Here is a 24703-nt window from a genome sequence, read left to right on the forward strand (position 1 = left end):
TTTTGCATCTTGTACATATTTTGATATTTTGCGCAATCGAGTGTTATTTTCACATATGCTATCCTAGACTAGCATATTTTATGTTCAATTTTAGTCATGTTTAGTTTTAGAGATTTTTTTTTTTTTTTTTTGGAAATTAAGCCAACAGTGAACATACTTCCCGAAATTTTGATTCTCGTGTTCAAGATTTCCATCCTTTTTCTTTTAATATTTTTGAAAATTGGAAGCTGTTTTGACATGTGCTACCTCAAATTATATTAATTTTATTTTTAAAAACTAAAACTTTGTATCCTTTTTTTTTTAAGTACTCATAATGAGTATTTTTAGTTTGAAAATATAGCTCTTTGAATCTGAAATTACACATTTATTACATTAAGTTATCCAGTAAAAGCAGGCTGAAATTTACCTTTGGTGTATTTATCGCTTGAGCACATTTGTATATTTTTGGGCGTAGGAGCTTTAATAAAAAATTTTCTTTCTCACTAATTTTTATATATACATGAAGACAGTTACAATATTTTTTGGTGTCTGAATAACTAATACATATATATGAAGAAATGATTTGGATACTTAGCATCTAATAAATGATTTGCAATCCTCTAATATTTTTGAACTTAGTCAGTAGCGTAGCCAGAAATTATCTCCTGCTTTGGTGTTTGGTCATAAACTCTCATATGTATATAAACTTACCATATGTAGACTGGAAATATGTGTAAAAGCCAAAGGGTTGTGGAGGGGGAGGGGACCTCCTGGCCTCTAAAATCTATCTTCTTGTCTTGCGGTACCTTATATCAAAATGAATTCACTTTAAACTGGTTATGTGAAAAATTTTGTTAACTACTATGTGCTAAGGTGTTTATTGTAATAACTGCATCTAAAAAGTCTTTTTTAGGTTTGCACTAATTCATTGCTCACTTAGGTGATTATTTTTAATTATCCAGTTTTTACCTGTTAATTAGTAGAAAATTTATTTTACAATTAAAGTTACTCTGTAAGATAGTCAGTTACATGCTTGCTTGCCCCCCCCCCCATCCAAATGTTTGTGTAAATAATAGAATTCAATGGATAAAAAATTCAGTTGTGCAGAAGGTGATAAGGATTTATCATTAAAAATCATTATTATGGTTAATTAACGAATTATCTTCACGTATTTAGTGCCAGGCAGCTAATTTGCCTTTTGGTGCTTCCCTGGGTTTAACTATGAATGGTCCTCCCAAGGTCTTCTTTTCAATCCTAACTGGTCCTCTTTGGTCCCCTTTTTGATTCAAAGTGGTCCTCTTTTACCCTTTTCTATGGCTAAAATGTATTGGGAGCCCTGCTAAGGCACCGATTCGGTCACATAGTTCAACTACGACGACAGAACACACGTTTTACGTGAACTTTACTTTACCAGTACTTTACTTTTAAAATATATCTCGGGACCTAAAATCGTTGCTTTTAAGAAATGAAGACTTCACTCTCTCTCTACGATTTATCTATGCTCAATTGACATATCACAGTAGGAAATTTCATTACAAAAAGCAGAACTGGTTTTCTTATTGTCCTTTGGCAACCGTTTAAATATTTATTTCAGTTCTCGCTCAACAATAGATTAAAATAAATATTAATCATTCGGGAGATATAGCCATCCAATGTTTAAATTAATTAATCAATTAACAAAAACGTTTCAGATTCTATAAATCGCGCTTCGAAACCATGCTTGCCACAACTTAATTACAAAATTTTTTTTATCAAAATCGGTTCAGCCATTTAAAATCTATATGGTGACTAACGTCCGCACAGAAGATTTTTATATATTAAGATAGTCAGTGTTTAGTACATTGGTTTCTAAAGCAATGAAGATAAGATAATATTCTAAAGATAAAATTTTGTATTTTTCAAGGCATTAATTAAGAATTATCCGAAAAAGTGACATTTTGCATACTTTTCTTCAGTTTGCATTGCAATAAACATCCATTTCCATTTATGAAAATGTACTGTCCGACCGTCACAAGAAAAGCTCCCGTCGAAGTGTCTTGGCCTGTCTGTTGCTATAACAACGACTCGTGTGTCATTTTTTCAAGGGTAGCTTAATGTTTGGAAAACCCATATGACTGCACAAGGCGAGACGACGAGTGGCGCAAAAAAAAACCCATCCTGCTAACCGTTGCAGAAAAGGAACGAAGTTCGTTTCTATGGCAGTAGACAGGCTCAGGCTCTAGCGGGAGCTCTAGTGAAAGACAGATAGTAGACCTATTAAAGAGTCTTGCGTACCAAGCCAACATCTTGGGAATGACCAAACATGGCGACTATACCAAAAATTAAGATGAAAATTTCTGAATTTTTTGCAAATAATAATTAAAAAATAAAAATCCTCATGAGACTAAACTTTAGTTGAAAAATTTTTATCGCTTTTGCGTCCAAAGCAATGAGAATAAGGTGAAAATTTAAAGATATTTTCATTAGTTTGCAGTTAAATAAAACATCCAATTCTGCTTTGTTTTTGAAAACTTAGGCGACTGTTTTTCTAGCTGAAATGCTGAAGCATCCATCCCCTTTCCAGTCAAAAAACGATCTTTGCCAAGTTGAATTTCTTTTTTTTTTTTAAATTTATTTTTTCTATCTTCCTTTCTATTTGTTCTTTGGAAAAATTGTCTGCAGGCCTCTGAAAAATCTGCGACACACGTCTCACATGTCGCAGTTTCTGCTACCGGGTTCTTAATGAGTCATTCCACGTCAACTGACCTAATTTTTCAAATCGTCCCCACTCGACCGTCTCCGATTTGGATGAAGTTTTATAGAGGCGTAGAGATGCCTTTGAAACTAATCTATGCAAATTTTCAGCTTCCTAGATCCAAGTCCTGCGGATCTAGAATCTCCGAAAAATGTGATCCAAGATGGCGGATCAGCTTTTTGTGCCAAATTACCAAGTTTACACCAATTTTACAGAAAATTTTATAACACTGGAAGCCTGAAATTTTATGCACATAAAGTTGGTTGGCCGTTAGTATATTTAAGTACTTTAGAATTTGAGCTCTTTAGATTCTGTGTAGCATGCGCGTGAACTTGTGAAGAAGCGCGATGGGAAAATTTTTTCCTGGATTTTAGGTTGTCATAAAATCTAAACAAAAATAATTCAAACGCTCGTACTGCGTGATTCCATAGTAAAAATGCTTGTTTTTAATGGGTTACAGTTACAGAGTTTAAATATGTATTTTCTAGAAGATATTGTGATTCAAAGCGACTATCAAAACTGTGCAAGTAAAAAATAGCTTATTTCCAAAACGCTGTAGTTCAAGTTTATCACCTCGCATCTTCTTTTCGTTAAAACCATTAGAAAGAACAGATTTTTTCCTTTCTAAATATTTTTTTTTTTCGATGGTGTTCTTTCGAATAAGGATAAAAAAAAGCAAGCTTGAAATTGTCAGTCGTAAAGAATTACCATGTTCAATCTCAGATAACGGGACATTTTATGACACTGGAAGCCTGAAATTTTAGGAGCTTAAAGTACTTTTGGTTGTCAACACATTCTAGTATTTTTGTGAGTTTCAGTACATTAACTTTTGTGTAGCACTTATGCAAAGTCTTGACCAAACGCAGCAGAGAAACTTTTTCCTGGATTTTAGAATGTCATAAATTCTGAACAAAAATGATTCAAATGCTCAAACTTTGTAATTCTATTGTCAATATGCATGTTTTTAATGGGTTATAGTTGCGGAGCATAAATATTGATTTTTTAAGAGATATTGGCATCCAAACTGGCTATCAAAGTAGTTCACATGAAAAATAGCTTGTTTTTAATGCCCTGTAGCTCAAGTTTGTCACCTTGCATCTTCCTTTCGTTGGTACCATGGCAAAGAACATATTTTTTCCTGTAAACAAAAGTTTTCTTTTCGATTATGTTCTTTCAGATAAGTGGAAAGGAAGGAAAAAATTATAGGAAAAAATATGTTCTTTCTCATGCTGCCAATGAAAGGAAGATGCAAGGTGACAAACTTGAGCTACAGGCATTAAAAACAGGCTATTCTTCATGTGAACTATTTTGATAGCCAGTTTGGATACCAATATGTCTTAGAAAATCAATATTTACGTTCTGCAACTATAGCCCATTAAAAACATGCATATCGACAATAGAATTACAAAGTTTGAGCATTTGAATCATTTCTGTTCAGAATTTATGATATTGTAAAATCCAGGAAGTTTCTCTGCTGTGTTATGTCAAGACTTTGCATACGTGCTACACAAAAGTTAATGAACTCGAACTCACAAAAATACTAGAACGTGCTGACAACCAAAAGTACTTTAAGCTCCTAAAATTTCAGGCTTCCAGTGTTATAAAATGTCCCGTAATCTGAAGTTGAACATGGCAATTAATTACGACTGACATAATTTCAAGCTCATTTTTCTATCCTTATTCGAAAGAACACCATCAAAGAAAAAACTTATTTTGAAAGGTAAACGTGTGTTCTTTCTAGTGGTATGAACGAAAAGAAGATGCGAGGTGACAAACTTGAGCTATAGGGCTTTAAAAGTATGCTATTTTTCATTTGAACGGTTTTGATAGCCACTTTGAATCACAATATCTTCTAGAAAATACATATTTAAGCTCTGTAACTATAACCCATTAAAAACAAGCATTTTTACAATGCAGTCACACAGTACGAGCTGTTCAGATTTTATGACAACTTAAAATCCTGGAAAAAAATTTCTTATTGCACTTTTTCACAAGTTCTGTTGAAAGGTTGTGTAAAGCAGAGATTCAGACAGCTGAACATAAACAAATACGTTTAATACGAAACATGGGGACACACATACAGTAAGACATAGAGAAAGTAGTGAAGAGCCCTGATAAATAGACTGCGGCTCTTTAAATAGAATAGAGGGCAGATTTTCAGTATCCAATGATGTTTCTCAAATAGCAATAAGCTTTCTCCTAAGTCCGATGGTGGATTAAAGAAGAGATTTTGCGAACTCCGTGGAAAGCTGCAAATGTCTCTTCCAATAAGAAATAAGCACAGTTCTTTCTTTTAAACCAATGGAGAAAGCGATTACATTCAACACCCGCCCTTAATCGCTTATTACTAAACAACACAATGACATAAGTTCATGCAATTTAAATTTAGGAAGAGCCTTAGTAAACATATCAGCAATTTGTTTATCAGTAGAAACATATTCAATATATATATTTTCAACATTTAAAATATTTCTAATAAACTTTAACTTAACATCAATATGTTTCAATCTACCAGAACTATTTTCATTAGTTATACATTTGATTGCAGACTGATTATCTTCATATATGACAATGTTATTTACAGTAAGAAATTCACATGCAATATTTTTATAATACACTAGATTTATTAAAGACTTACCAACTGCGAGTACCTCAGCTTCAGTAGAAGAAACAGCTATTGAACTTTGTTTCTTCACGCTCCATAAAATTGGACACTTTTTATAAAAAATAACGTAACCTGAAACTGATTTGCGATCACGCGGATCTGATGCCCAATCTGAATCAACATACATAGATAAATCAACATTAGAGTCACAACACTTACTATACACAATTTTATAATCCGATGTACCTTTTAAATATCGCAGAATTCTTTTAAGTCCATTCCAAGCCGATTCTGTTGGATTCTCCTGCAATTGACTGAGACAGTTCACAGCGAACAGTATGTCGGGTCGTGTTGTCATCGCAAGATACAATAAAGATCCAATTAGTTCACGGTAAGGTCCTTTGAAGATAGTTCCTTCCTCAAAGTCAGCTGGAGTTGACTTTGATTCTAAAGGTGTTGCACTCGGCTTGCACTCACTCATGTTAAATCTCTTTAATATTTTAAGAATATACTCCTTTTGATCTAGCACTAATTTAGTAGAAGTAAATTCCATACGAATTCCTAAAAACTCAGAAGCTGGTTCGAGTTTGGACATCTGAAATTCATTTTGAAGAAGTTTAATCACAATCATTATTTCCGAATCATCTGATCCAGCAATAAGAATATCATCAATGTATAAACAAATTATTATTTTTCTTCCATTCACAATTCTGATGAAAATACACGGTTCCGAGTTTAACTGCTTAAAATTAATTTTTAACATAAATTGCGAAAATCTGAAGAACCATTGTCTAGGAGCTTGTTTTAATCCGTATAAACTTTTATTTAATTTGCATACTCTGCCAGATGAATCGTTGAATCCTTGCGGTTGTTCCATAAAAACAATTTCTTGCAACTCACCATTCAGAAAAGCTGTTTTCACATCCATCACATAAGCCTTTAAATCCTCTTGAAGAATCGAAACAAGAACTAATCGTAAACAAGGCATCCCAATGACTGGCGAATAAGTTTCTACGTATTCCTTCTGCTGGTCTCCTCTTGCGGCTTTGAGAGTTCCGTCTCTTTTCTTCCTAAACATCCACTTACACTTTATGGGGGTTGCGTTATCAGGGAGATCTACCAGTTCCCAAGTTTTGTTTATCTGGATGGAGCGCAATTCTTCCCCCATCGCGACTTTCCACTGGGCTTGTTGTTCTTCCGGTAGTTTTGAGATGTCATGAAAGGTCAACGTTTCTTCTGACGTGTACATTGCTTGAAATCGCTCTGGCATTTTACTTTTTCTTCCTGATCGTCGGGGTGTATCTGCCGGAACTTCTTGCTCTACATTGGTTTTGTTTTCTCCTAACTCTTTATTTACTTCGGTGCTGTGTTTTTCCTCGTCTTTTTCTTCTCCTTTCGGGAGCCCGTCTGCTGAATTACTTCTATCTTGCACATATACTTTATTTTTATTGAAGCGAACATTACGTGACACAATAACTCTGTGCGTATCAGGATCCATTAATCGATATCCCATGCTAGAATATCCAATGAAGATCATTCGTTTAGATTTCGGATCTAATTTTTGTCTGCGAGTATCGGGAATTTTGGCATAAGCATCACAACCAAATAATTTAATTTGATTTAAATCCGGTTTCTGGGAATATTTTAGTTCAAAGGGTGACATTTCATTTATGCTTGAACTAGGGATTCTGTTATGAATATATGCTGCAACTTGAATAGCATATCCCCAACAGTTCTTAGGTAAATTTGCATCATATAAAAGTGCACGGGCTTTATCAAAAAGTGATCTGTTCATCCGCTCTGAAATTCCGTTCAATTCGTGAGTATAAGGGGGGCAGGGATCTATTGTAACTCCAAGTTTATTTGCTATCACTTTAAGTTCACCTGAAACATATTCCTGGGCATTATCACAACGAATTTTTCGAACGCTTTCATTCAATTTGAGAAACTTTTTGATTTCCACGGGAACATCACTTTTCTTTTTAAGAAGACGAACTTCACAAAAACGAGAATAATCATCAACTAATGTTAACACATACCTTTCACCCGCTTGAGTTGGTGGGTTGACCGGACCGCATAGGTCAGAATGGATTGTCATCATGGGAGCTTTTTCTCTTCTTCGGTTTCCTATTCCTATAGGGTTCGCGGACTGCTTCGCTAACACACAGTTTTCACAAAATTTTTCACTTGTTGGTAATCCTAGTTTGCTCAGAACATGGTTTCCGGAGTGTCCTAACCTGCGATGCCACAGTTCACCTCCATCTTTTTCTGCAACAAAGGAATTTGAAATGAAGGGAACAAAATCACTTGCATATTGACCTTTTGAATTCAGCTTGCACAAAACGAAGTTTGTACTTCCCTTTTCAATAACTGCTTCGTCATTTTTGAAGCTCACAGTGTATCCAGCTTTTTGTATCTGTTTCACTGAAATGAGATTTCCATTTAGTTCTGGAACATATAACACATCTTTCAGTAGGATCTCCTGCACACCGTCACCTAATACACCGCGAACAGTTCCTATTCCTTTTACTTCCAGTTTACAGGTTTTTGCAGCGCATGACACAGTTCCTGAGGATGGTTTTAACTCCTCAAACCATTCCCGATGTGCACACATATGAGCTGTAGATCCGCTATCTACTATAAATGACCGATGTTCTACTTCGCCAACAACGAAAGTCATTGCAACTGCTCCATCCTTTGATGAAGTATTTTTTTCTGTCTGGACTGTGCAATTCCTCTTAAAATGTCCTTTTCTTCCGCACTGGTAGCAAACTATGTTACTTCTACAAAATTTCGCAATGTGCCCTGTTTTGCGACACTTGTTACACACTACCCGATGATTTGTAGAAAAGGCTGCACCATTCGATGACTCTGTTTTCCACGATTTGGGCTCCGAGACTCGACGATCTCTCATCAGCGCTTCAGCATCCAGAAGACGACCGCAAACAAACTCTAAAGTCAAGTTCTCCGAAGGCTGATTTTCTATTGCAGATTTCGATACGTCATACTCTGCTGGAAGAGACATCAAAAGATAGACAATACTGTCCATGTCACTCACTTTCACTCCACACGATTTTAGTTGGGTAACGAGCCTGTTCACTTCATCAATATGCTCCTGCATGGATGAGTCCTTTTTCATTTTCAAAGTTGAAAGTCTCTTTCTAACCAATATCTGACTGACCGCTCCTTCTCGAACATAGATCGATTTCAATTTTGCAATTACTTCAGCACAAGTCTTTTCTTCCGAAAGCGAAACTAAAACTTTATCACTAAGAAATGATAACATCAAGGCATAGGCCTTCTTACTCGCTAAAAGTTCATTTGCTTTCGAAGAATCCGCTTCACGTTCCAAAAACATCTCTAAATTCTTTGCTGCGAAAACCGCTTCCATTCTCCTGCACCACAGAGAGAAATTCCTTCCGTCAAAAGGCTCAACGGAATATTTTATCTCGTCCCCCATGTTACTCCGCTACTGCAGTGATTTAGTAGCTGGGAAAAACTTAGAACTAACCACGCTCTGCTGTTGAAAGGTTGTGTAAAGCAGAGATTCAGACAGCTGAACATAAACAAATACGTTTAATACAAAACATGGGGACACACATACAGTAAGACATAGAGAAAGTAGTGAAGAGCCCTGATAAACAGACTGCGGCTCTTTAAATAGAATAGAGGGCAGATTTTCAGTATCCAATGATGTTTCTCAAATAGCAATAAGCTTTCTCCTAAGTCCGATGGTGGATTAAAGAAGAGATTTTGCGAACTCCGTGGAAAGCTGCAAATGTCTCTTCCAATAAGAAATAAGCACAGTTCTTTCTTTTAAACCAATGGAGAAAGCGATTACATTCAACAAGTTCACGCGCATGCTTCTCAAAATCTAATGAGCTCAAATTCACAAAAATACTTGAATATACTAACGGTCAAACATACTTTAAGCGCCTAAGAGTTCAAGCTTCCAGTGTAATAAAATTTCCTGTAAAATTGGAGTAAACTTGGCAATTTGGCACAAAAAGTTGATCCGCCATCTTTGATCACATTTTTCGGAGATCCTAGATCCTCAGGATTTGGATCTAGGAAGCTGAAAATTTGCATTGATTAGTTTCAAAGGCATCTCTACTCCTCTATAAAATTTCATCTAAATCGGAGATGGTCGAGTGGGGACCCGTAGGTCACTTGACATGGAATGCCTCTAATACTAATCACTCTTTGCAATATTTGACTTGTAAATATATTTTGAGTTAATGGTCAAAATTTAACCAGCATTAAAAATGTTATCCTTTTTTAAAACTCTATGTAATTACCACAGTTGATACAGTTATAATTTTAGTTTATTAAAATATAGATAAGATCCAAATGTTAAATTTTGCGCATAATTTTATTTTATTAAGACATTTTTCTTGTAGGAGCATATGCAAAGTACGAAAACAGACGATGGTGAAGATGACGAAAAAATGATGGAAGTAGCCAAGGGCTTCAAAGTTCATCACAGTATATATAAGAAATTGTATCCATACCAGAGAGATGGCGTTGCATGGATGTGGCAGTTATATAACAGGCATAAAGGCGGAGTTCTTGGTGATGATATGGGGTACAATTTTTAAATTTTAAAAATATATGGGTGATTCTCAAAAAACCTTACATTTTCCAATCACATTTAAAAAAACAAAAATGCGGAAAAATATCTGAAAAAAATTATACTTACTCTTTGTTAGGAACTTATTAAGAGAGAAAAAAGTTCTTAACACTTTACCTATGTTAGGAATTTATTTTTGTAACACTTATGTAACACTTTACCTATGTTACACCCATAAAAGAGGGGGTCAAATTTTCATACAGCAAGAGACTGACAAGCAGCACCGGGAGAGTTACAAAATGAATTTCTTCATGGGATGTAACTATAGTAATAACAAAATAACTGAAGCCTAAATGAAAAAGTATGGTTATTAAATTACAAAACAAAATTTATGTAAAGCCTCCCTTAACAGACACCCCCAATTTCTTCAAGTACAAGACTCACATAACTTTTTCCATATTGTTCACTCTGAATAGCTTACACTCCCAATAATGAACAATTATTTCAACCGAAAAAAATAGATTGCTACATTAAAACTCCCTTTAAGTTTGCCATACACAGTATGAGAAAATTAACAAAAAGAAAAATTACCTTCTCATTACCTGCGAATTGTTTTATGGTTCAAGAAATACAAACATAAAACAAAAAGGGAGTCAGCAATATTAATAACATATATTTTATTTTTAATTTAAAGCAACTGCAAAATTTGTAGCAATTTCACTAACCTGTTCAAGCAACATTTAGATAAACAAATGTCTAACCAATAAATCTCTTTTGGAACAATTCATCTGAACAACAACAAAAAGAGATTGAATAAATCGAATTATTTTCTGATATAATTTTTATTTATCATTTGCCAAATTTAACTTTCTTTTTTTCAATCAATCTTATTTTCTAACTAATGTATTGGTAATAAATCCTTCTATTCTACGGGATGCATTACCGGTGGTTGAGAAATAATGCTAGGTAGTATCAATAAGGGCATGTTGGTCAAAAATTTGAAAGAAAAGTCTTGTAGCATTATGGACTGACAGAATGCTGTTATTCACGCTGCAAGGAGGGAGGGAGACTTAAATCAAATGAGAATTCTTACAATATGCTCAGTTATGCTAGAATGGTCCCTAGCACATATCATCTTGCAATAGGAAAAAGTTGCAAAGTAAGAAAAAGAGTAAAACGAAAGTGCTAAGAAAAAGTTTTAAGCAAAATGAAATGTTTGCATTGAAGGGAAAATAAACTTTTTCACAACACAATTGCAGAGATTTAAATATAAAAGTATTAATTGGAAATATCTGGTCCTTCAAAGCATTTTTAATTAAATGTTAAGTTTGCCTTAACTTAACCCAAATTTTGATAACAATTATTGATAATGTTTTAAAGCATTATTTTGTTTTTAAAGTAGGTTTATGTACAGTAAAAATTATATTGTATTGATATTAAATAACGTAAGTTGACATTTATTATCCTGGAATTGTTTCTAAAATCGACTGAAAAACCTGGAAATGTCAGGGAATTTCATTCTTGAACTTCTGTGGCAACCCTGGTTAAATTATATGATATAGATGTAATTCGGTGCCTTAAAATAGCGGTCAACTTAGACAGGTGGTCAACTTACAAAGGTGGTCAACTTTACAGGTTTTACTGTATAAATTTTCAATAATTTTCAGTTAAATTGTAAATTTTTCTGTAATTGTCTGTAAATTTAAATCCTTCAAAAATAAGACCTAACTAAAAATATGTTTGATCAAGTCACATTTTGAGAAAAAAAAAATTATTGAAATCTGTTGATTCGTTTCGGAGCCATACTGCCACAGACAGGTAGTGGAAAAAGGGCAACAAATTTTTTCATTTCTTTTTTTTTTTTTTCAAAAAATATTATCAATTTTTCAACGCAAAAGTGTCCTTATGATTAAATAGACTTTTCTTTGTAGCATGGATTTTTTTTGGGGGGTTTTAAAAAAATATATTTCTTTACTTTATGGTATTTTTAAAAAACATCTGCAGTTGTTCACATGTGCCCCTTGATTTTGAACTTCAGTGTGCTCCTAGAAGGAGGCACTGCCACATGTGAACAGGCCTGGGGAACATGTGAACACAGGTAAAAATTGCAGGAGAAGCATCATATTTTAAAGCACAATTCTTCAATATGAAACATATACCAAAATAACATACATTGAAGGGTTTGTAACCAGGGCTGCGGAGTCGGAAGGAAAATGGCCGACTCCGACCCCGACTCCGACTCCTGGATTTTGAAACGCCCGACTCCGACTCCAACTCCGACTCCGACTCTGGATGTTTTTGATTTTTTAATTGTATTTTTTCAACTCCCTCTCTCCCTTCAGGGGAAGGGGGAAAACCTCTAAACAGAGATTGAAATATTGATTCCTTTTCATGAAAATTTCGCATTTTGTTTTTTATTGTAAACCCAAGACGCATACAACGTTAGAAATTCAATTTAAAAATCAAATTTTCCAACAGTTACGAGTTAAGAAGTGAGATGACTTAAAAATCCCTTTTAAAAAATTTGAAAAGGATTATCTTCAATTTGCCCCCCTTTAATGTTTAACAAATAGATATTGATCAAATCGTGTGCTTTCAATTTTTGAAAGCTGTAACTTGAGAGAAAAAAAAGCTTTTTTTTTTCTAAATCCAAGTTCTTGAGAGGGAGTGGTTTTCCCTGGGTGACACCCATCAGGTAGATGACACCCAAAGTTAATTTCAGAGTTTATAAATACTTTAATTCTGAAAATTTTCGCGAATATATTTTAAATTATATTTCATCAATCAAATTTCAACGAAAATAGGGCACATATACATCAGGAGCTAATTTTACACAAAATGCGGCCGGTATACAAATTTGTACGAATAGCTTTTACTATACCTATATTTCTTCTTCGCTAAATTTTTAATTTAAATTTTATTGTCTGCTTTAGAATTAACCTTAATATTAAGATTTTAAGATTAGCTGCAATTATTGAGTGTCGCAATCAAGAAAATCATTTACACTTATTTTGTTCCATACTTTTTAGTGAGAACCAAGCTTATAGAAATATTCTTAATAAAGAAAAAAACATTAGATTATTTTTCATCGGATCTTTTGGATTCGTGCTTTCGCGCCAGAACGTTTTTGAATTTGTCGATCACCCTTAAACGTTTCAACTTTAGCTACGGGCCTCGACTTATTAATTTGTTACGTTTCTTTCGCTATTTTATAACTGAGATTGAACAAAACACTATATTTCTATTTTTATTTGAAAGTGATTACTTGAAAATGTTAGGCAACAAAACCGTTTGCTGACAGTCGCTATTAGTTAAGTTAAAAAGCAAGCAAACTAGAGGACGGCTGCAGTAAGTTCGGTAAGCATTCAGGCTAGCTGATTGCCATAATGGCAGTTATTTTCTCATTAGTATCTTTTTATACATGTAATTGAACCAATTGGTAGTCAGTTTTTAAAAAATGCATGGAGAGTCAGTGAAAAGGAAAGAAAAAAAGAAATCCGGAGTCGGAGTCGGCAAGTTTTCTAACAACTCCGACTCCGACTCCTTTACCCCAAAATCAGTCCGACTCCGACTCTTCGACTCCGACTCCGACTCCGACTCCACAGCCCTGTTTGTAACATATACTGCTTCAGTTTCAATTGTACAGTTATTGTTTCACAAAGAAAATATTTTTCACGAATATATAACTGTGCACTGTCAAATTCTAAAGTCTCATAGCCAGTTCTGATCACTGAATAGATTTGACAAAACCTTATATGCTCTACAAAATACAAAGAATTTTTTTTTATGTAAGGGTTGCTCTATACATATTTTGCTTTTAAGCTTCATACACTGTTTGATAATGTGTTTTATAATGATTTTGAACTTCAGTGTTTAATTAAATGAAAATATTTTGTGTATTTTTATTTCCTGTAAGTATTATAACACTAAATTATGGTTCAAATATTTAGTAACAAAATAAAATTAAAAAAATTAAAATATATAATATTTATTTATATATGTTTATTAATATTAATAGTAATTGATAATAAATTTACTAACTGATTGTAGGAAAATAATAATTAAAAATATTTACACATTTTTTAACACCTACGATATCCTACTTTAATAATTACATTAAGGAATGCAGCTATGGGAACTGTTCACTTGTGCCCCTAGATGTTGTGCTCGCAAGTGCCCCATCGTCTACTTTAGAACTGCTTCTCAAAAAAAATAATAATAATAATAATAATAAAATAATTTAAATATTGTCATAAATTTACTTGAATGTTCATACAATGGTTTGTAATAGTGAGATTTAGATTACAAGTTAGTTTTAAAAATGTTATCACTTGAAGAAGACAATGATAAAATTTTTTCCACACCTGCGAAAACAATGAAGTTGCCATCACATAAACATAAAATGGCTAATTGCTCTAAATGTTTGTCCAAAAGGTACAACTGATACTGTCCTTAATTGAGAATTTTTCCAGATTTTTTGCTTTGAAGCGATTTTAGTAAAACATACCATGTTCATTTGTGCCCAGTGTTCACATGAACCCCCTTTTCCCCTACTTACATAGACATGTCACCGTTCCTTTTTGCATCAGAAGTAAAATGAGGTAAATAAAAATTAATTATATGGAAAGTAATTCATTGTTACTGTTACTATTAAATAATGGTTTTCATTCTTTCCTTTCATTAGAGGTGATTTGAATTAAAAAATATGTATATTTTTTTTATAATCATTCATTTGATTTTTTTATAGATTGGGAAAAACATTTCAAGTTATTGCTTTTCTATCAGGAATGATTGATGCTGACCTCATAAAAAATGTCTTGATCATCATGCCAGTAGGATTACTGACTAACTGGGAAAATGAATTCAAAAAATGGTATGATATTATAACTTTTTTTTTCAGTATTCTGAAATTCTTTTTAAATTATAATATCCAAATTGAATTTTATTTTCTTTGCTGCAATGCAAAATAAAAGGTAACTATAATTAAACTACTTCTGTGGTTGCTATGACCATGATGCTCCTGATAGTAATTTTATTCTCTTTATTTCTGATAGTTTTTTAATTTTTGAGCAATCACGATTGCTTATTGTTCTCACTTGACAGTCCTTGATGTTCCGGTTCCTTTTTCAGCTTGGACCAGGGCTGCAGCACCACCGTCTTCCTTAATTCCTTAAAACTTTCCTTAACTTTTCTTATACTTATGAATTTTTGAAAATTATTAATTTTTTATCAAACTTCTATAACATTTTAATAGCATTTTTCAATTCTCTAATTAATTTTTTTTCTAGACTGCCACTTGCAAAGAATCTAAACTCAAAATGCCTGTTTTAATAGTATTTCCTTCAGTATGCTATGCTTATGCCAAAAACTGATAGCATGATTATGATGAAAGATTCAGCTATGCTTTCGCAATACTTGTTTGTCCGAATAATTAAGAGTTACTTTTATTACTTTCTTCTATGTCTGTAATATAGAAAAAAATATTAGATTCGTAAAAATTTTCAAATTTTGACGCATCTTTTAATTGGTGCCGAGTCCATTTTGAACTTTTTTAGATAATGTCTACCTCCCAATGCTAGAGATTGAACCCCAGTCGCCTGAAAAAAAGTGACACTATCCATTAGATCACATGGTACTTGCAGCAGACTGCTGAAATGTGAGCCTTGACAAAGCTACTTTAAAAACTTCAAAAAATAGCTCCAAATTACCCAAAAGCTTTTCTTTCATTTTTTGCATGAGTTCAAATTTGTACATTTTATCTATGATCATTTTAATGAAATACAAAGTTTTCAATGGTGCCCAGCCCCCAAGAGTAATGGTGCTGCCCCCTCTAAATTCTGAAGAAACCTCCCTAACGGCCCTATTCTCAATACCGTCACAGCACGGAGATGAAACTCGGCTCCCCAAAACCGAGAAGTAAGGGAAAACTAGTTTCGAACGCGTTGCGTATTCTTCAAGTCATTTCAAGCACAATTTAGGGGAGCTGAGTTTTAACTGAAGTATAAAGAAACGGCTGTTACCATTGGGTAGAGTGATTCACGTGACATTTTCTACCTGACTGCATTCCACGTGGTAGTAAATTCACGCGCTGAAGAATGATTGACATATAATAAGAAATGGGAGTAGCAAAATGGATCTATAGTTCATGCAATTTTTTTTCATTAGACTTAATTTGAAATTTAAAAACATCAATGCATTTTTTTAATGTTTCTGGAAAGAAACTTAAAAAGTTTTTTCATCTTGTTATTAATTAAATGTTTTTTTATTCATATTGTTATTAATCAAGATGAAATGAAAACTAATTCAATAATATAGTCACGTTCTTGGCAAGGGTTTCATCTGGGCCGGGCTGTAATTTACGAATTCCACCCCTCCCCCCTCTTTCAAAAAGATGTTTTATGTAAATATTAAAATCGTGCTATTTTTTAGAAACAGCAACTTATTTTTATTTTGGCGTTATAACTATAGTTGCAATTAAAAAAGAGTTTAATTACGAATATTGAAAAACGAGTTTAATTACGAATAAATTCTATGTAAAATTTTCCCTAGATGCATATGTAACGTGCCCCGTCCAAGCGCAATATTGTGCTTTGTTTTTGTTGGCATTTATTGGATTAAATATGATTTAAGAAAAAAATCGGGAAAAACTTCAGATAATTAAGATTTTTTTATTTTTACTTTGAAATCCACTTTGGGTGCAATTCCGGGGCAGACCGTTGTCCTCCCCCCCTCTAGACATGCTACTGATTAATATATTAATCTCTTTCTAATATTGAAAATCTGTCAGTCATAAATGTTTTTTTTTCTTGTGTGTGAGGTAAACATTTTTGAATAATATAGATAGAAGCTTAATATTTTCTACTATATTGTGCATGCATTTGAAAGAAAGAAAGAAAAGAATTTAAAACATAGAAAAGAAAAATAATTTACAATAATATTAAAAACTTTTTACAATGTATTGGCTTTAGAACCCGATCCCCTCACCCCTCCATTTGTTCCATTTCGTGAAACATTTGTTAACATTTATTGTCTTTAAAATCCATAAACTTATTAATATAAACGACACAGGACAAATTCATAAACTGCATTTTGCCCTGCATTAGTTTTCCATGTGAAGAACTTATTTTTTCAGCAATACAGTCCTTTTTAAAAGTTGAAAAAATAATTTTATATTTTTATCATCCAAAAATTCAAGGGCACCCATATGGGGAGGGGGCAAGTGGGGACTCAAGCCCCCCCCCCCCCATCCCTTAGAAATTAGAACTTCCTTGCTTTAGTATTTTTTTCTTTGCTAAAATGTAAAAACATTTCTTTTCCAGCCATTATTGAATAAGTAAAAATGTTAAATTTTATTCAGTCTAATCTGTACTGAAATCAGTTTCCAGGGGAAAATATCCTTCTAAAACATGTGGAAAATATCTGAGCCCCCCCCCCTCCTCTTAAAATTTTGCATATGGACGCCCATGTAAAAATTCCTTGTTTATCATTCACACCTTAATTTTTACAATCACTTGTTTTTCAAAGCTCTTTCTCTTCCCCTATCTTGTAATTATATGCGTGTTTGTACGCAAAAATAAAGTCACATTCTAATTGCTTCTATATTTACATTCCCTAGCATAAAATCATATGTTATTTCATCCATTGAGAATATTTTTCCACATTAATGTGTTCATGAAGCTAGTAATAGTAATTTCTTCTGCAATTAAAAATCTCCTAAACCGTTTTATTTATAATTATTTGAAACAAAGAAAATTTTTAATTCGTTTAGATATTATTGTGTTGCGCATTGAAATTTTGTGGAACATTCAGCTTCATTCTATCATTTTCTGTCTTGGAATGATTTATGTATTTCGGTCTCTCAATTGGACAAGATACCTTGCTACTTCAATAATTGATCTGAGTAAAAAAGTTGCAACAGGTACTACTGTTTAAGAACAGTAATTGATTTTTCCAAGGGTGCCCCCCCCCCCTAAGAGCAAGGATACACCCCTTCCTCCCGAACACTACAAAGACCCCCCCAAATTGGATGACCCCTCTAAAAAAAGAAATTATTCCTTGAACCCCCCCCCCCCCCGAAAAATTTCATTGCATATTCTGCGCCATGACCCCCCCCCTCCTCCCCCAGCCGAGTTGAGCATTCCTGATTATTTTGATTCAGACCATTTTTTCATTTTCCCCAAACTCATAAAAATAATGGTAAGTGCTATTTTGTCACATTTTTCACAAATTTAAAACAAAATTTTAGCAATTAAAGCTCTGTTGTGACGTTATATAACTATAATTCAGGGAAGAATTTGTTTAAAAAACTATTAGCGGTTTAAAAATTGTTTGACCAGCATTTTAAAATTGGAGTTATGCTGCATTAAAAAAAATAATAAGTTTTCGTGTTCCAGAAATTATTTGATAAAGGATAGTTTGTAATGGACAAAAGTGTTCTAAGATATTCTCTCAGAAGTGGCATCTAATCCCCCCCCGCCAAATAGTTATTTTTTCATGCAGTATTCTTTTGTAACGTTTTTGTTGTTAATTGAGGCGAAAGTTTAAAATGCGAAAAAACGGTGCGGCAGAAATAAATCAGATTTCAAAAAAAGAAAAAAAAATATTTTCTTACCAATCGCAACTTTTTCGCGCTACAGTGACATGGAAATTTAAAAAAAAAATAATTTTTTTTCGCACCATTCTGTTGAGCATTGCATTAATGTTTTCGGCCGTACTTTTTGATAACACCTATAACGAATGTTAATTGTGATTAAATTTTGTAATTAATCTTTGTTTCTATCAAGAATGTTTTATCAATAGTTTCTAGCATTTGCAAATCGCTCAAAATAATCCAAACGGCCGTCGTCCATTTTGTTTGCTCACAAAGGAATGATGGGAAGGAAATCTAGTTTTAAACCGTCGAAGTTCCGGTCACAAGCCGAGCTCTGGAAGTGGGCGTTCCGTCAAGGTCCCGTGACCGAGTTTAACGCCAAACCGGGATGGAGAATAGAGTAGTTTCTCAGCTTCGAGGTTTAAACCTCGATCCGAGTTTTAACCAGAGTGGAGAATACCGGTGTAAGAGCAAGAGCCTCCCCCTTTCCAAAAATTAAAAAATACCCTTCAAAACACCCCTCCTAAAAATTTTAATGGCTCAGTTTGCACCTCCCTCCACCCTTGGTCGGAGCACCTGCATTCATGAGCATCTTATGAATTTTTAGAGCATGTTAAACAAAACAAGTAAATGAATTTTCTTGATTTTTAACGTAACTGAGCATGCTTTCATTTATATTAAAAATCAAACATTTCATAGAATATATTCTATGAAATGTTTAACCCATTAACGCCCAAATTATTTCTGCCGAATATATTTTAACGAATCTAATAATTTTGACTTATTATTGTCTCTTGAGAGTATATAACCTGAAATCAAAACATATTTTAAATTGATTTTAAAATTACAACGTGTCCTCATTTGAGGACGCTGGGCGTTCACGGACATAAAATCGTCTTTGTAGAAGTAAATGAACTTTGTTTTAACATGTAAAAATGTGCAATTTGCATCTTATTTTAAGTTTTTTAAAACAATTTCTTAAAATTATATTTAAATAGCTATACAAAATGCACTCTAAATAAAAATTATAAACTGCAAAATTAATTCAAACTATTGAAATGTACGAGTAACAATATGAAAATAATGACTATTGACTACAAATAAGTGAAAAATGCTTTCATTTGTCCTTATTTTTGAAGTTGTAGATATTTTACACGACGCCCCCTCAATTTGTTCCTTTATACAAATAAATGATCCATGCAAAATTTTAAGTCAATCCATGAATATTAACACGTGCCCCTAGGGGGTCTTTTTTGAGTTTCGAAGAAAAAATTGCGGATTTTCTCATTTTTATGTAAAAATATTCCTAGGTTTCATATTTAAAGTAATTTTGAACCTCAATAGATGTTGCTACTTCCAGACCAACCATTCTCTCACTTTCATTCTGTAAAATTTTTCAAATTACATAGGGTACATGTACACCAATGGCCCTGGGACAGGCATACCGCTATTCGCGCTCGTTTCAAACCAAGCGGCAGGGGAACATTTTTTTCCACCAAGATGGACACAAGGGTTTCTAAAGGCCATTAATGAATGGCCTATGCCATTAATGAATGATTTTTGACAACAACGAATTGCCTCCTCCAGGCTTTAGGGGTGTTGATTTAGAAAATTTTCTGTGTGTGTAATAAGTGTGGCATATAGGGTCACTAGGTTTCCATGCTATAAATATAAGTAATGACAATTATATTTTAATTCACTGTTCTTTAGTTATATACTTAAATGTTTATGCATTCTTATAATTTAAATTTTGAAAAATCCTCGATTAACCCTATAATAAAAATAAACTCTATTTTCCATATCTAAAATATAAATTTAAAAAAAATCCAGATCGGAATTATGTAAAAATTTATACTTTAAACTGTCTTCTATTCCAGTGCATAGTCCTTTATTATCATCAAATTCCTCTTGCAATTCACCAGATTTAGAAACCGAAATGGGAATGTATCCTAACCTGTTGAACTTTTTTTCTATATCTGGTTTACCACAACGCAAAAAAGCTTGACAACTATTGATATCTGCTCGCATTTCATCAATGTTAGACAAATGCCATATTAGGGACAAAGATGCTGTTCATTTATTAACAGCCTATGTAGATGCAGTAAATTTAAATCCAAATAACCTTATGATCAATCGTACATTCCTTAAGAGAGCAAGAGAAAATCTTCGAGAGGTATAATCAGATTTCATGAATTTAAATTTAAATTTTTTAGTTATTCCCTGGGATACAAAGCTACATCCATATGTAACTGGAAAAAAATGCCAATAGGCTTACCATGATAGCTTCAGGTCCCAAAATTGAACAGCTACTCAGAATTTCTGAGATATTTCTTCAGTTGTATATGATATCTTAGATGATTGCTCTTTATTGCTAACTGTCCAAGCTGTAGTGTTTTATACAGCGGCTTACAATACCGGCCGTATAAATTGTGTATGTAATTTTTTAGAGCAAAAGCTGAACGGTGATATATTGCATTTGTATTGCTATCATCATGCACTTGAAATCGTACTGCAGAGAGTCTTTAAAGAAGTTCTTACATTTCTTAGTTCTAGACTCGATATTCCATTATTTAAGCGCTTCAAAGTTCAAAAACTGCACATACCACTTAATTTCTAAACGAAGAATTTGATGACATATTATTATTCGTAGAAAGCGGAATTAAGAAATATTACAGAGAATTCTCATAACGTGTAATAATATTTCTTGGTGAACTCCTCCCTCATACAGCGATATGTTTTCGGCAACCTGGAGCTTATCTGTGAGCCAGATGGGTGGCAAAAGGAATTTATTGTTTGAATATTTATAGATTTAGTAAACAATTTAAATTGACCTTACATGAAGAGAATGCCTGTAAGTGCTGCTTTACAGTTAAATGTTGTATGAAGATATAGTTTATCGCAGCAACCCATTCTAGGCCTTTTAAATTAATATAAAGTCTAGTGTCTAAAAACCTGCAGCATACAAAATGATGACAAACATGCAGCAGAAGCAGTGATTGAAAAATTCCTAAATCACTTATGGTACTTAGGGTATGAACTAGTAGCTTTGTCCGTATTGGATGAAGGAATTAACTTTGAAGATAGGAAAAGATTACTTCAAAAAAATGTTTGCAGAATAGGAAGATGTGTCTGATGACTGTATAAAAAATTTCAGATAACAGTAGATGATTTGGAATATTTTCTTAGTAAAGATCTTCCTCTTTATGGAATCAATTACAAGTGAATAAAACTGTTTGATAAGTTACAAACATAGGCTTCGGAACGGGGGGAGCTGAGGGAGCTTGAGCTTCCCCTGGAATATTTCAGACCAGCTTAGCTCCCCCGGAAAATTCTTGCACTGCTGCTTTTTGCCGTACATTAATTACCTCAAACCTGATTTCAAAAATGTGATCTGCCTTTTTTGGGAATTTCGGAATTTCTACCCAATGAGCAACAAAAGCAGCGAGCAGACGGAGTGGTCAGTGCACTTGAATTCACCTTCACCTTTTTTTTCATTGTTTAAACACTCTTGATTGCCGAAATGCGGGAAAGTGGACTCTACTCGGCGGCCTGCGAAAATCAGTACCAGTCAGAGGCGTAGCATAACCAAACATTTTTTTTTTTTGGGGGGGGGGGGGGGGGGAGGGACACCAGAGCCATCACCAAGAAAGGTTTTGATACCCCGCCCAGTTTTTCTGAAATGGCATCACCAATTTCATATTAGTAATGGAAAAAAAAAAAAAGCAGAAAGGAAACCTTTACGATTTTAAGAACATGTAATAGAAATGATAAGTGAACAAATAGAATAAAAGTGTCGAAAAGAGTTTTTTCTGCAAAATTTGAAAGCAAATGCAATCTCTGAATATTATTTAGGAACATCCAAGCAGGGTTATGCATTATGATTTACCTCTGAGGAACGCTGAAACGAACGTTTCGAACATTTTTTAAAGAAAAGAAAGTATTCAGTGTTTAGTACAAATCTATGACAAGCGTCAGTCAAGTAAAAAATGAATACGTAAATAAACATAACTTCATAGGGGCTGCCAGCATTTTTTAAATTTCTTTTTTTCTTTTTTTTTTTGTAAAAATATCATCATGAAAATAGTAATTAAGTAGAGAAAAATATATGTGCCACCAAAATACATTTTAATTAGAGAAAAAGTTGAAACAGAGTAAGACGAGATTAAAAAATGTCATGACTAGTCACACCACTGCTAGTGTGCTAATTCTAAGTGTTTAAATACAAAAGGCGAAATTAAACGAAAATTTTATCGCGATCTTCTGGACACATTACATCTAAAACAAAAGAAAGTGTAAAAACTAAGATAAGTTGAACTACCAAAAAATTCAAAATTTTTTTTTTTTTTTTTTTTATTGACGGAGGCCGCAAACGCTTGTATTTCAAACAGATAAAAATATAAGGCTAGAAATTGAAAATTTCATTATGGAGAAACCAAACCACTCAAATAATTTTGGAAATGAATAGCACCTGAGAGCGAAGACACATTGGCTTGGTTGGATAAAGCAGCGTGCTAATGAGGGAAAGGTTGGGAGTTCAAATAATCGTTTTAATGGGTTTTTGTTTTTCAGCAGAATTTTAATCCAAGTTTCGAAAATTTTATTAATGAGCTTCAACCCCTCCACCTCCGCCAATATAATTTAAAATAATCTTAAATTTCGTTTAAAGGTCTTACCTTTCAAATAATTACTGGGGTAAAGCACCCGAAAACTCACCCCTAACATCATTAAAAGTCAAATAAAATTGTTTTTGGAGCTCCAATTCGGAAAAATTTCCTGTCTTCATAACGATATCAAGGATGGCACACAGCTGCGTTTCTTAGATTGTTCATTTTCGACCAATTTCTGGAAGGGGGGCCCCGGATTTCTCCTCTAATTAACATCTCCGAATAATGTCTAAAACTGCGTTTTCAGAACAATTTTGAAAAATTTCCAGGAAGAACCCTAAAACACCAACCTCCTTAACGTAATTAGAGAAAAAATATAAAACTTTTCAAGTTTCAATTTCGAAAAATGCCGAGGAAAAAGCTCCCAGGCCACTTTTCCACCCTAGCTTTAACAAAGATCATCTAGAATACATTTTTAAGACCACACAAATTAGAAAAAACATCCTATTTTTGATTTTTGGGCAAATTTCTTTTTAATTCTGGAACAAAAGATTAAGTGTCTAGCAAGCTGGGGGTGATGAGTCAGTTTGGCATTTAAATATGAATAGCATGGGTGCTCCAGACATAACTAAAAAAGATTGCTAAGGTTGTTTGTACTTGTTCAAATAATTTCAACTTTCCAAAAACTTATCTCATTTTAAGTTATCTGACTCCTCAGATTATACTTTACGAAGTTACAATTATTCTTGTTTTTTTGCTTTCTAAATTACGGTTTTTTCGTCACTTACAGATATATTTTCATGACAAAATTGTTACTTTTCATCTAATATTGCAGAAAAAAAACCCCCAACAATATAATTATATTAATATTTTATAGTTTCTATCAAAGACTTTTACAAAAACTTATCTGAACAATATAATATATAACAAACACTTCATTTTAACACATTTCCAACGTTCTGTTTCTCCGCCCTCCTGTTTTATCTATTCGCCTTTTTCTAGTTCTCAGAAAATAAGAAATTTTTCTAAATGCTACGCTGTTGAAGCCTCCCCTTTCCTCCAAAATTATTACAGAGCACCTCAAATTTTGTTTTCAAGGCGCCGATTCCCTGAAAATCACCGGAAGAGAGTCCCTTTATATCTTGCCATCCAACAACATGGGAGATTATGTAATGTTCCGTTTTTGAGATTTCAATTAAAAAAAAATTGCTGGGCCCCTAACGCCAACAAATATGATCCACAGTCGCGTGTTTTAGCGATTACAATTTCGAAAAAATTAACGAGAAAGAACCTCTGAACCTTTTTTGATAACACCATTGAAAAACGCTCTCTAGTAGGACTTCAAGTTTAAAAGTTTCCAAAGTAGAGCCCTAGTACAGTCTTTTCCTCTGACATTATTGAAGGTTGTCTACAATTACGTTCAAGTCTTCAAAATCGAAATATTGGGCTGGAGATGTAAATCGATTCGAAAAATCGATCGAGGACAATCCTTCGAGTCGTATTTTCACTAAAGTCAACAAATATGGTATACAATCGCGTTTTTAAGACATTAATTTCGAAAAATTTTCAGGGAAGTTATTCAAAACTTTTCTCCCCTCAACATTACCAAAGATCGCCTAAA

The 24703-nt window shown here is 33.4% G+C and overlaps 1 protein-coding gene across 1 annotated transcript in view; it reads left to right on the plus strand.

Annotated features, from left to right (window-relative positions):
• The window catches only part of LOC129235267 (DNA excision repair protein ERCC-6-like), a 206350-nt gene that overhangs the window by 55379 nt on the left and 126268 nt on the right, over positions 1-24703 (plus strand). The window contains exons 7-8 of the mRNA XM_054868983.1: positions 9722-9903; positions 14636-14761. Coding sequence (XP_054724958.1) covers positions 9722-9903; positions 14636-14761 — 308 coding nt within the window. The remainder of the gene's footprint in view (positions 1-9721; positions 9904-14635; positions 14762-24703) is intronic.

The sequence above is a fragment of the Uloborus diversus genome, chromosome 1 (genome assembly GCF_026930045.1).
Source record: "Uloborus diversus isolate 005 chromosome 1, Udiv.v.3.1, whole genome shotgun sequence".
NCBI classification, from domain to species: domain Eukaryota; kingdom Metazoa; phylum Arthropoda; class Arachnida; order Araneae; family Uloboridae; genus Uloborus; species Uloborus diversus.